The 12,557-nt window shown below is 39.1% G+C and overlaps 1 protein-coding gene across 20 annotated transcripts in view; it reads right to left on the bottom strand.

Moving 5' to 3' along the window:
* Positions 1–12,557, bottom strand: part of EIF4G3 (eukaryotic translation initiation factor 4 gamma 3) — a 338,664-nt gene that overhangs the window by 15,204 nt on the left and 310,903 nt on the right. For all 20 annotated transcript variants that reach the window (XM_064589816.1, XM_064589800.1, XM_064589806.1 and 17 more), the window contains 3 exons: positions 6,817–6,942; positions 5,213–5,294; positions 3,250–3,348 (listed from right to left, as the gene is read on the bottom strand). In XM_064589816.1, the coding sequence (XP_064445886.1) occupies positions 3,250–3,348; positions 5,213–5,294; positions 6,817–6,942 (307 nt within the window). The remainder of the gene's footprint in view (positions 1–3,249; positions 3,349–5,212; positions 5,295–6,816; positions 6,943–12,557) is intronic.

Here is a 12,557-nt window from a genome sequence, read left to right as displayed (position 1 = left end):
TTTTTAACTATTTCAGTGTAATAGATGCTCAGATTATCTGTTCTTCAGTCAGCTCTAGTGGTTTGTACCTTTCAAGAAATTTGTTCACTTCAACTAAATTGATGTACTTGGCATAAAAATGATTCATAAATTTCTCTGATCCATTATTATGTTAAAAACTGTATAACATCATCTCTCTCATTCTTTCTATTGGTAATTTTAGTACCTTCTTTTCCAATTTTGTTTTCTCTGATTAGTCTGGCTAGAGATTTAACAATTTTACCTTCTCAGAGAACCAGCTTTGACTTCATTGACTTTTCTCTATTGTTTTTGTTCCACTGATTTCCACTTTGATCTTTATTATTTCCTTTGAACTTCATCTGCCCTTCTTTTTTCTAATTTCCTAAGGTTGAAAATGAGGTCAGTGATCTGTGAACTCACTTCTATTCTAAATATACAGGTGTTCAGTGCTAACAATGTCACTCTAAGTACTGCTTGAATTTCATCCCACAGATTTTGATATGTCGTGTTTTTTCATTTTCAATCAAATATTTCTTACTATCTTTTATGATTTCTTCTTCAAGTCATGGGTTATTTAGAAGTGTGTTGTTAAGTCTCCAAATATGTGTTACCCACATTCTTAAAGGTTAGTTTAGTTGGAGAGACAATTCTAGATTAACATACTCTCTCAGCATTTTGAGATTATTCCACCATCTTCTGGCTTTCACTGTTGCTACTGCAAATTCTACTGTTTCTTTGTAGGTAACGTACTTCTTTCTAGCTCCTTTAAAATGTCTTTTTTTTTTTTTTAAGATTTTATTTATTTATTTGACAGAAGAGATAGACAGAAGAACACAAGCAGAGGGAATGGCAGAGGGAGAGGGAGAAGCTGGCTCTGCACTGAGCAGGGAGCCCGATGCAGGACTCGATCCCGGGACCCTGGGATCATGACCTGAGCCAAAGGCAGACACTTAACCATCTGAGCCACCCAGGCGCCCTCTTTGTCTTTGATATTATGCAGTTTCACTGCAATGTAATTATCCTCTGTAGTATACATGTGCTCTCTCTATATATTCTTATTTTTATCAGTTCAGGAAAAGTCTTAGTCATAGTCTCTTCAAATATTGCCTCTTCTCCATTCACTCTGTTTTTCCTCCTGGGACTCCAATTAGTCATATGTTAGACTTTCTCATTCTACCCTCTAAATCTCATAGCATCTCTTAGAAATCTACCATAGTTTGTTTTTTTTCAAATCTTCTCATTTTGACTAGTCTTTTCTTGTTTGCACATTTTTGTGAATTCCTCTTTTGTATATAGCGTTATGTCACATTCTGAGTGAGAATTCCATTATCTTAAGTCTTTGGGGTCTAAATCTACCATTTATTACCTATTTACTCTCACTCATGGGTACTTATCTCATTACAGGTTAAACGGACTCTAAGTATTAATCCATGTATTTAGATAATGTTAATTTGTAGAAAATAATCAAGAGACCTAAGTTGCAAATGTTTTTTTCCAAAAAGAATTTTGGTTTGCTTCTTCTGGGGGCCAGGGTAATACTGAACTAGGACCATTTCAACTTCTTCCAAGATTTTTGGTAGCACTTATAATGACATTGAGCAATATGCCCTTCATGTATGCTTATTGCTTAAGAGTTCAGGTTTCATCTCTGGCTTTTTTCCTCACTTATTAGGTTAGTTCCTTAGAAATTACCTTCACTTTCTATGAACCCAGCAATGCAAGATAAATTATGCTTTATCTAGGCTCTTATCTTTTGGCAGGAGGACTCTCCAGAGTATCTAGAAGTTAACATCCACAGTAACCTAACACAGTGTCTTTATCCAGCACAATATACTTACTTTAAAATAATGTTCAGATTTATTTTCATTTTTACTTAAGAGTGATTTTTTTTCTACTTATTCATAATTTTGTTGGCAGTCTTAGTTTTGATTTTCCTATATATATATTTCTTTTAATTTTTTTTTTTTTAAGATTTTATTTATTTGCGAGAGAGAGAATGAGAGACAGAGAGCATGAGAGGGAGGAGGGTCAGAGGGAGAAGCAGACTCCCTGCCGAGCAGGGAGCCCGATGCGGGACTCGATCCCGGGACTCCAGGATCATGACCTGAGCCGAAGGCAGCCGCTTAACCGACTGAGCCACCCAGGCGCCCGATTTTCCTGTATTTTAGGACTTGATTTGCAGGATCTTTTTTTTTAAAGATTTTATTTATTTATTTGAGAGAGAGGGAGCACAAGAAGGAGGAGTGGCAGAGGGAGAGGGAGAAGCAGGCTCCCTGCTGAGCAGGGAGCCCAATGCAGGACTTGATCCCAGGACCCTGGGATCATGACCTGAGCTGAAAGCAGAAACTTAACTGACTTAGTCACCCAGGCGACCCTTACAGATCATTTTTTAAAAAAAAAACATTTTATTTATTTATTTGACAGAGAGAGACACAGCGAGAGGGGGAACACAAGCAGGGGAAGTGGGAGAGGGAGAAGCAGGCTTCCCGCTGAGCAGGGAGTCCGATGCGGGGCTCGATCCCAGGACCCTGGGATCATGACCTGAGCTGAAGGCAGACGCTTAACAACTGAGCCACCCAGGCGCCCCTACAGGATCATTTTGAGAGGGAGTTGTTTCCTTTCTCTGTCACTCTTCCTCATCTAATATTTTTATGGTTGCCTCTATCTGATCCCCCACAATTCCTTATTGAGAACCATATTATATTGACCATGGGGTCTTCTGCTTGTTGTGGATTTCTGGATCCAGTTACCAAGCGGACAGCCTAGCTAACGTTTTGGCTCTACTACTGTGTCTATTTCCTTGCATTTATCTTTCTATGGAGTTCCTACATGGTTTTATGCAGTAAGCCTGTCCTCCAATTTTCTGCCCTATAAGGGGCATACTAGTCCTCATTACCTCACAGAAATAATTTCTGCCTGTCTCTACTGGTTTTTAGACCCAGAGCTGAGAAGACTTATAGCTTTAGTCCTATTACCCCTGCTTTATTTATCAACTTCCTTTGTGGTTCATGGAGATATGTAGCTTGTTTTCTGTGTGTGGCTAAATCCTTTAAATTTTATTTTTATCTATCATCTAATAAGGAATAGCTGGAGTGGCCCTAAAGCATGGACTTAAAATGATATCTTGACCATGATTCCTATTTTGGTCTACTTTTAATGACTGAACTACTAATGAAATTACCTTCATTTATTCTATGAAACAGACCAACAACTATTAAACAGGAAGGTATAAGCCTTGTTCTTACTTACCTGCTCCAAGAGAAAATTATGTACATCTTCCCCTTCTGGTAAAAAGTCCTTCCAGGTGAGGTCAGCCTCCCTCCATAAGGCTCCCACTTTCTTATGGCTCTAAAACAGAGATAAGTCCAATCCATTTACTTTTACATTGTGATAAGAAGGAGGAGGAGGAGAGGGGAGGGGGAGGAGGAGAGGAGAAGGCTTGCTTGAAGTTAAGAGTATAGAATTGTAAAGAATGAAAACTCAAAATTTTCCCTTGTTGATATGAAGTTAATTTCTCTGGACTCCTGGCTTTCACACCAAGATGTCTGAATGTATGCAAATGTAATGGTGAACGGCTGTGGTACAGCTGTTTAAGGTTCAATAACTTACTTTATCAGATGACTAATCTGGGGAACTGTAAACTCATGTTTGGGATTTATGAATATAAGCACCTAAAAAAAGTTCAATTCACAGAGTTCATAAATTCAACAGTGTCTCTTGTCCTAGATAGTGTTATATACATCTGCTGTTAAAGCCATTCATCAAGCCTCACTGGAATCCCCCCCTCTTCATAGTGGATCACAATTATGCTAACATAAGAATGACTAAGGAGGTTGCTGCTCCTGAACCAGGAATGAGAAGTATTTCAAGGACAAGAGGAACAAGGTTGAGCCCAAGAAACAACAGAGAAGAGCTGTTGTCAGCTGGAAAACTGATGAGAAGGTACAAGTCCACTGCCTGAATAAAGTCACAGTGATAAAGGGAAATGTCAGCCTTTGAGCCGCGGCTACCAGCTATGAAACGTGTATTGATTATTTCATAGAGTAACTTGCCCAAGGCATAGCTGATAACTTACCAAAGTCAGGATTTAAACTCAGGCTGACTCCAGAATTTATGCTCTATGAGAACTTGGTTAGGAGAAATGAGAATCTGCTTTCTGTTTCTACATATAAACGTTAATAAGAATTTGAGTTTTTAATAAGGACTAAAGTGAAGTAGGTTAGGAAAGGAGGAACGAATTCTGGACCTACAAATTAGGGTTTGATAAAAACTTTAGTGCCATCAAGCAAATAGTACTAATAACAAATAATCAACTAGAACTAGAGACCAGGCTATTTAGTACACCCATCCATGAATAACTGGTACAGTGATGTAATACAAAGGGACTTCTGTACATTCAGAGGGAGAAATGAAACAAAACATTTTTACTGATGCCTATAAAACAATGAAATCTATTATCCCAATACCTTTGGCTCTGGTTTGAATAAGTCAGAAATCACCCCAGAATTTTCATGTATGAGTTTTGTTTTGATGTTTCTCACCCCAGGTGTTGTTAACCCCACTTTCCCAAACCTCTTAGACCTCTAATATAGCACTGATACACTCTTTTGAAAGTCTTGGTTTAGACTTGTCTGTCTCCCTTTCTAGTTTATGAATTCTTTGAAGGCTTTATCTTTGTACACCGGGATCCTGGCATAGAGCTTTGCAGAGAAATGTGCAGTATTTATTAAACTAAATTAAATTTAACTTTAAGACAGCAATTCACAATCCTGTAGAATCATTTTTAATACCTATTATTAATCAGATTACCTAGCCTGAGATCCAAAATTAAGGAAATTAATCATTTTAGGCATCTTACCTTTCTCTGAAAGCAAGGAATTTTCACTGAAATCTATTAAAAAGTATAAATAATGTAGCCATTTTGTTTCAAGAAGATAAAATTACTAGCCACAAATACAACATATTTTGAGATTCTCTAGAATTATACCAAATCCAGTTGAGATTAGATAATTCTTTCCCAAGTTACTACTAACAGAGGAGAAATACACCTCTGTAAGACACTGAAACAGAGATCTCACTCTTCTTTTCAAATAATAAAAGGCTACAGAAATACTTGCACAGTGATACCTAAGCTATTCACAGATAACTCAAGATCAAAAATCACTGCCCTTCCTAATATGCTGTTGAGTCTGACACTCGGTTTAATACTCACCATTTGTTTGCATAGAAGGTGCAATATTTCAGAAAGCAAGACCCCAGCTCTTCCAACAGGAAGTAAAGGTTTGCTAAATTCTCTGTAAAAGACAGGAGTAGTGATTAAGTTCCTCTGAACAAACTCCCTATTCTAGAATAGTAGGCAAACAATGTGTGCCAAAAGAACAGATACTATGCAACCTAAATAATAATGGGCAAGAGAAAGCTCCAGGACATGCTCTAAGTAATGTTCAGCAGAAGTAGTTCACCCTTCAGGTTCACTTTATGCTTCATGGAGAAGCTAGAAAGGGACCTTAGAATTCCTGGGTTTTGCCTTTTTCTCTAATTGCCTCAGTGATCGGAGCAATGCAATGATCAGTCTCACTTAATCATCTATTTACATAAATACCACTTCAAGCCTAAAGGAGAGAAGAACCTTAGTTAAGAGGGACTTGCAAAGTTTAGTTATGAAGTATTTTTAAGAAAGGAAGCTGTTCTTTAGACTATGGATGAAACAGAAAGGGAGCATTTTTTTTCATAGTCTAAATTAGTATTTCCCACACTGTGTTCCATAGGATATGAATAATTATTCCTCAAGAAAAGGATTCTACAATTAAGTGAGGCAACGCTGAATTAAACAAGGCCAAAATTTTTTTTTTAATTTCTATTTTATTTTTTAAAGTAAGCTCTATGCCCAATGTGGGGTTTGAGCTCATGACCGTGAGATGAAGAGTCATATACGCTACGGACTGAGACAGCCAGGTGCCCAAAGTTAAATAGTTTTTGTTGTTTTGTTTTACTACAGAATTCTCACATTCTTTAATATGCTGTGAACCTCAAACAAAAGGGACACACAGTATGTGGAGTTTGACTATATGAACGATTTTTGGGAAAATACTAATGTAAAGAAGAGTTTAGGAAAAATTAGCCTGTACAATGTAGCAACAATTTCCAACTCCTGTCCAAATCTAGGAATGCCTAAGATGCAGTTCCTTTTATTATAACCCGAGCATGTACCATGCAGATGTCAGTCTGATAAGCTACTATGTAGAAATAACTTCTCATAGCATTTGAGCAATGACAGACATAAAGTCAGATTAACATTAAGTTTCCAGGAGCAATAACTTTCCAGTTAAGTGATTCTGGAGCCGATTATCTACAAACACTGCTAACCTCAATGGACCACAGGGTTATCATATCCCCATGACCTCTCCACTGTAAATACAGTGTAATGTAATATTTTTATACTGAAATGTCTTTTTTTAAAATTGAAGTATAGTTGTATTAGTTTCAAGTGTACAACATAGTGATTTGACTATTATATATATTATAAAATGCTCACCATGATAAGTGTAGTTACCATGTCACCATACAAAGTTATTATAATATTACTGGCTATATTCCCTATGCTATACTTTTCATCCCCATGACTTATTTACTTTCTAACAGTTTGTACTTCTTAATCCCCTAAAATGAGAAGTTGTAAAGAGTCACAGGCTACATCCAAGAGCCTCCAAAGGGACCAAGGGAACAGCACTACGCTAGAGTTAGCTGGTAAGTCTGGCATCAGTTTAGCTTGCTACACAAACACACACACACACACAAATAAAAAGTACAACTTACATGAGAAGTTCTCTCATGGAGATTCCACCTTCTTTTAACATGGGGGTCACCAGTTCAGCAAGGTACAACCAAATGTGGGGAATATCAATAGCCATGTCATCTGCCAATTCCAGTGTTTCTGAAAAACTGAAAAAGAACAAGAGAAAAATTCACACAAACGTAATTCAAAAGTTAAGATTAAATAAAGAGACCAAAAATCAGTCAACAAATATCTATTAAAGCACCTACTATGTTAGATACTATGCTAGGCATAAAGTAACTGATAAATTCTTGTTCTCAAGAGCTTATTTTTAGGGTGAAAAATCACAGCTATTCATTTAGAAGTATAAAAACATAATTCAAGACTTTGTTAGTCCCATATATAGCATATTAAAAGGGACAAAAACAAAAGTAAATTTGTAAATGAGACATACACATAATTAAAAGGACATACATGTAATTGTAAAGAAAGGGATGAATGAGTGTTAGGGCACGGGCAGGTGTATTTGTCTTCACAGCCTTCCAGATCTCTGCACACAGAAAATGTGTGCTTTTTCACTATAGTTCAGTTTTTAGCAGGAGTACGCCATTCTGTGTACCTACCATAGAGGTCTACACATCATTGAAAATTCTCACTTAAAAAGAGATACCACTACAAGGCAGGGTTACCTTTGTGAAGGTGCCATTTCAAAACAGTTTGTAGCTCTGTGACATTACTTAACTCTGGGCTTCCTGAATCCTTGATACCAACTTTCTGGCCTCACAGCTCATAATGATTTGACATCTACTTGCTGTACAACAGATTAACTTGATTATTCTCTCATTATGTGCACACTTTAAGCTCAGTTAATATGCCACTGATGGAACATAATCTGGCTGGACTCCACGATTTCTGGGCTAATCATCCTATAATGTCAATTCATGTTCTATGCTTAGTGGCATAGATTAAGCTATTTAATGAGCCCATGAGACAACTATAGCGGCCCAGATCTCTCAGCAGATCTGTGGTTTTCATCTCATATTACAACTAGAAAATACCCATATTCTTGTCTTTGTTTTCTATTTCTTGATTAGTCAGTTCATCATGAGACAGTCTGCAGAACACAATCATTGGTCAAACCCATATTGCTGAACACAGGGTTTTCTTCTCTTTTTTTTTTAAGAACTTATTTATTTGACAGAGAGCGACACAGCGAGAGAGGGAACACAAGCAGGGGGAGTGGGAGAGGAAGAAGCAGGCTTCCCGCTGAGCAGGGAGCCCAATGCAGGGCTCGATCCCAGAACCCCGAGCCACCCAGGCACCCCTGAACATAGGGTTTCTTTTTTTTTTTTTAAGATTTTATTTATTTATTTATTTGACAGGGACACAGCGAGAGAGGGAACACAAGCAGAGAGAGTGGGAGAGGGAGAAGCAGGCTTCCCGCTGAGCAGGGAGCCCGATGCGGGGCTGGGACCATGACCTGAGCCGAAGGCAGATGTGTAACGACTGAGCCGCCCAGGCGCCCAACATAGGGTTTCTATAGAACAAGCTTGTAAGAGGCTTATTTCTTTTCAGACTTACAGTTCCTAAATCATTTTGTACATTTCTTAAAGAAAAACACATAGTGTACAAATGCTCCTAGGTAATTATCTTTATGTCTTTGGCCTATTACATAGCTTGTAACAATGCCTTGTATAATACACATTTTCTGCTGGCTGAATGAATGAAACAGAGCTATACCATACCCTTGCTTCTTGGTACATAGTGACCGTTACACCCAATGGACTAAACTTTGGTGAAGTCCACAGGTGGGACTTTAGGCATCCATCCCTCCATCTCAACTAAGGAGGCTCTACTTTTACTTTATATATGAGTTCCTATCTAAAATTTAATGAAAGGGGTACATGGTTAAAAGTAAAAAAATTTTTTTAGTTCACTGAAGTTCTGATCAGAAATTTGCTAAAAAGGCAAAGCAATCTTTCATAATTGGAAATGGTATTATCAGCAGCATCTTCTACAATCTCCATTGTGATAATTAAAAATATATCTTGATATAGATAAACAAGAGAGAGACAGGGAGGACATCTAAAAATCAGACAGGTCAAGTATTATTATGACTGGTCATAAAAGAATCTAATTACAGGTAAAAGGAAGAAATGAATGAAGATGAAAGCTTCTTACACTTTAGTATCATATTCAGAGGATCACTACAAAGAAGAGTTTTTTTTTTTTTAAAGATTTTATTTATTTGACAGAGAGAGACACAGTGAGAGAGGGAACACAAGCAGGGGGAGTGGGAGAGGGAGAAGCAGGCTTCCCAAAGAGCAGGGAGCACGATGCGGGGCTTGATCCCAGGACCCTGGGATCATGACTTGAACCGAAGGCATATGCTTAATGACTGAGACACCCAGGCGCCCTATTTTTTTTTTTTTTTGAGATTAATTTATTTGAGAGCGAGCGAGCTCACGGCATGAGTAAGCTACAGCACGAGCAGGGGGAAGGGCAGAGGGAGAGGGGGAGAGAGAGAATCTCAAGCAGACTCCATACTGAGAGTGGAGCCCAATGCAGGGCTCAATCTCACGACCCTGAGATCATGACCTGAGCAGAAACCAAGAGTCAGATTCTTAACCAACTGAGCCACCTAGGCACCCCATGGGGATTCTGTTTCATACGCGGCAACAATTATGCTTGGAGTTGATGAACTATCTAGTAAACAATGTGACACATTGAGCCTATTTGAAACTTCTGTCTAGTATTAGAATTCAGTAGCAGCGCATGCTTTGAAGGGTTCTGGAGAAGAAATGGCAGATTAATAGTTGGCTGATCAGGGCCCAGTAAACAGGGAGGCCTTCTACCTTCCACCAACTCTGGCTTGGGGAGCTGGGCAGAAATAGCTTTAACAACTGCTCAGAAGGGGAGCCTGGGTGGCTCACTCAGTTAAGCGTCTGCCTTCAGCTCAGGTCATGATCTGCGTCTGGCTCCCTGCTCAGCGGAGAGTCTGCTTCTTCTTCTCTCTCTGCCCCTCACCCCGCTGGAGTCTGCTTCTCCCTCTGCTCCTTACCCACTTGTGCTCTCTCTCAAATAAATAAAATCTTTAAAAAACAAAACAAAACAATAGGCGCCTGGGTGGCTGTTGGTTGGGTGACTGCCTTTGGTTCAGGTCATGATTCCAGAGTCCCGGGATCGAGTCCCGCATCGGGCTCCCTGCTCAGCAGGGAGTCTGCTTCTCCCTCTGACCCTACCCCCTCTCATGTTCTCTCTCTCATTCTCTCTCTCTCTCGCTCTCAAATAAATCTTTAAAAAATAAAAAACAAAACAAAACAAAAAAAACAACTGCTTAGAAATTAGCATCTAAGGGGTAGCAGCATCCTAGGAAGCTGACCTTAGATGTTTGCCCACAATGCTATGTAAAGACAGAGGTCTTTGGATATTGGGACTGAAGAGACAAACACTCAGGGTATTTCTGTGGCTCAAATGAAATGGCCTCTCTGGACAGTATGAACTATTTATAATTTGGGCTTTAGAAGTAAATGGGAAACTCTTGATCTTTTTGCAAGAAAGCTCTTGGTGGGTAATGACAAGTGGCTATCACTTTGTGTCCATCTTAGAAAAAACTGCTGGGCCTCTCCATTTAGGAAGGAACAGGGTCTTCATAGGGATCTCAGCCTAAGGATGACCTGGTTAGGTCTAACAAAGTAACAAAAGCGAGGTCTGGAGTCACTGCATTATCTCTAGCTGCAGAAGGAAGTAGGGATAGTGGAAGATGAAGTAGCTACTGAGACACAGAAATGTTAATCTCATTTGCAGTATAAATAAAAGGTGGTGGTTGTACTGCCAGCAGCAGCAACAGCACCACCACCAATGAAAGTGTAGACAGGATGTCTGGGTATGACACATTCTCCTCAAGGAATCCCCCAAAGGGAAATACCAACATCTGGAGATAGTCTAGAAATCAAGCTAGCACCTCACAAGTTCAATGAAGCAATGAAGCTAGACCCCACTTCCTGGGGTCTTTCTAGATACAAATAAACTTAAGAGTATAGTTTGAAAAAAGACAGAAAGGGTAAACAGTAATCCAGCATTCTCATTTACAAAATTTTCTGGTGAATACATCATAATAGATGATAAAGAAGCAAATATTTATAAATTAATATAATCGTGACCTCAGCTGTAGTTTGCAGGGCTTGACATTGTAATTTCAAGTTGGTCGGCACAGAAAATTTATTTGTGAGGGCTCATATACTCTCATTTGCTCTATTTACACTGGCTGGTTATTGGAGTGAACTGATTTCTCTTTTTGAAACTGGGAAACCATCTAAGTCTTAAAGGCCAAGAGTCATAGCAACTTTAGCCACAGTTTCTTACTAAGGTAACTACTTACTAAGGTAGATGGCCTTAATCTAGTCATTCACTGAATTCATCACAAACTACCTTATTGCTGAAAGACAGCTTATTAATCATCCTAGGGGCAAGTATATATTTTCTAAGACCTTGAAGACACTGTCATCATTCCTCACAAAATCAAATGAGTAATTATTCCTAAATACACTCAATTTTGGCATTTAATGGTTACCTTATTCTAAGGGTTGACCATATCTGAAAGACATACAGTGGCATTTCATCACATGTGCATTTAATTTACAAGAATGTACAATGAGCTTGGCCAAAATGATTTATAAAGAGAAAAATAAATAATGCAGAATTCTTACTGCCATTCTACCCAATGAACGTATACGCTGAGGATGAAATATGAGATGTGAATCTGATGTTCAGCCTTCAGGAGGTCTTAGTTCCTGATTGATTAGAGAATGGGCACCTGGTAATGGTGGGTGTGTTTCTATGTTTACATTTGCACAACATGGCTCCTCAAACGAAATTTTTGCCTTAAACATTGATTTCAGAACCTAAGCCTGGGTAAGATTCTAGGCTGTACAGAAAAGAATCCAATCCATGCACATGTGATGATCACAAACATATCAGAACCTGATCTGATGAGTATACAACACTAGTGACAGCCAGACTTCATCAAAGCAGCCATCAACAAGAATCACAATGAAACCAATCTGGAACAGATTAAATCATTAACAATTTGGAGTTAACCTCCTTCTAGGAGGCTAGAGTGGACAGACAAGCATTCATTGGCCAAAATAACCACAGTTCACTTTAAGATTTTTTTTTTTAAAGGTTTTATTTATTTATTTGACAGAGGGAGACAGCGAGAGAGGGAACACAAGCAAGGAGAGGGGGAGAGGGAGAAGCAGGCTTCCCGTGGAGCAGGGAGCCCGATGCGGGGCTCGATCCCAGGACCCTGAGATCATGACCTGAGCCGAAGGCAGACGCTTAATGACTAAGCCACCCAGGCACCCCTATTTTAAGATTTTTATTTATTTATTTGACAGAGAGAGACACAGCAAGAGAGGAAACACAAGCAGGGGGAGTGGGAGAGGGAGAAGCAGGCTTCCCACGGAGTGGGGAGCCCTACGCGGGGCTCGATCCCAGGACCCTGAGATCACGACCTGAGCTGAAGGCAGACGCCTAACGACTGAGCCACCCAGGCACCCATAACCACAGTTTATTGAAAGGATAAGGCTTTTAGGTTTAAGTAGATTATCCAGAATTTTCCTCACACAAAAAGAGCTTTTTCCTCAAAGAACATGCAGGGTTTCCATGTAAATGGGCTGGTGAGGGCCTGAGTTTCCCCGAGGTTAAGGGGTCTCTGCTACCTTACTTACACAGTAATACAGGTCTAACAAAATTTAGGAAACCAAGAGATAAACTTTAT

This window comes from Mirounga angustirostris, unplaced genomic scaffold (genome assembly GCF_029215605.1).
Source record: "Mirounga angustirostris isolate CCGP_5_RB_7025 unplaced genomic scaffold, mMirAng1.0.hap1 SCAF_4, whole genome shotgun sequence".
NCBI classification, from domain to species: domain Eukaryota; kingdom Metazoa; phylum Chordata; class Mammalia; order Carnivora; family Phocidae; genus Mirounga; species Mirounga angustirostris.
This window is presented reverse-complemented; position numbering and strand designations above follow the sequence as displayed.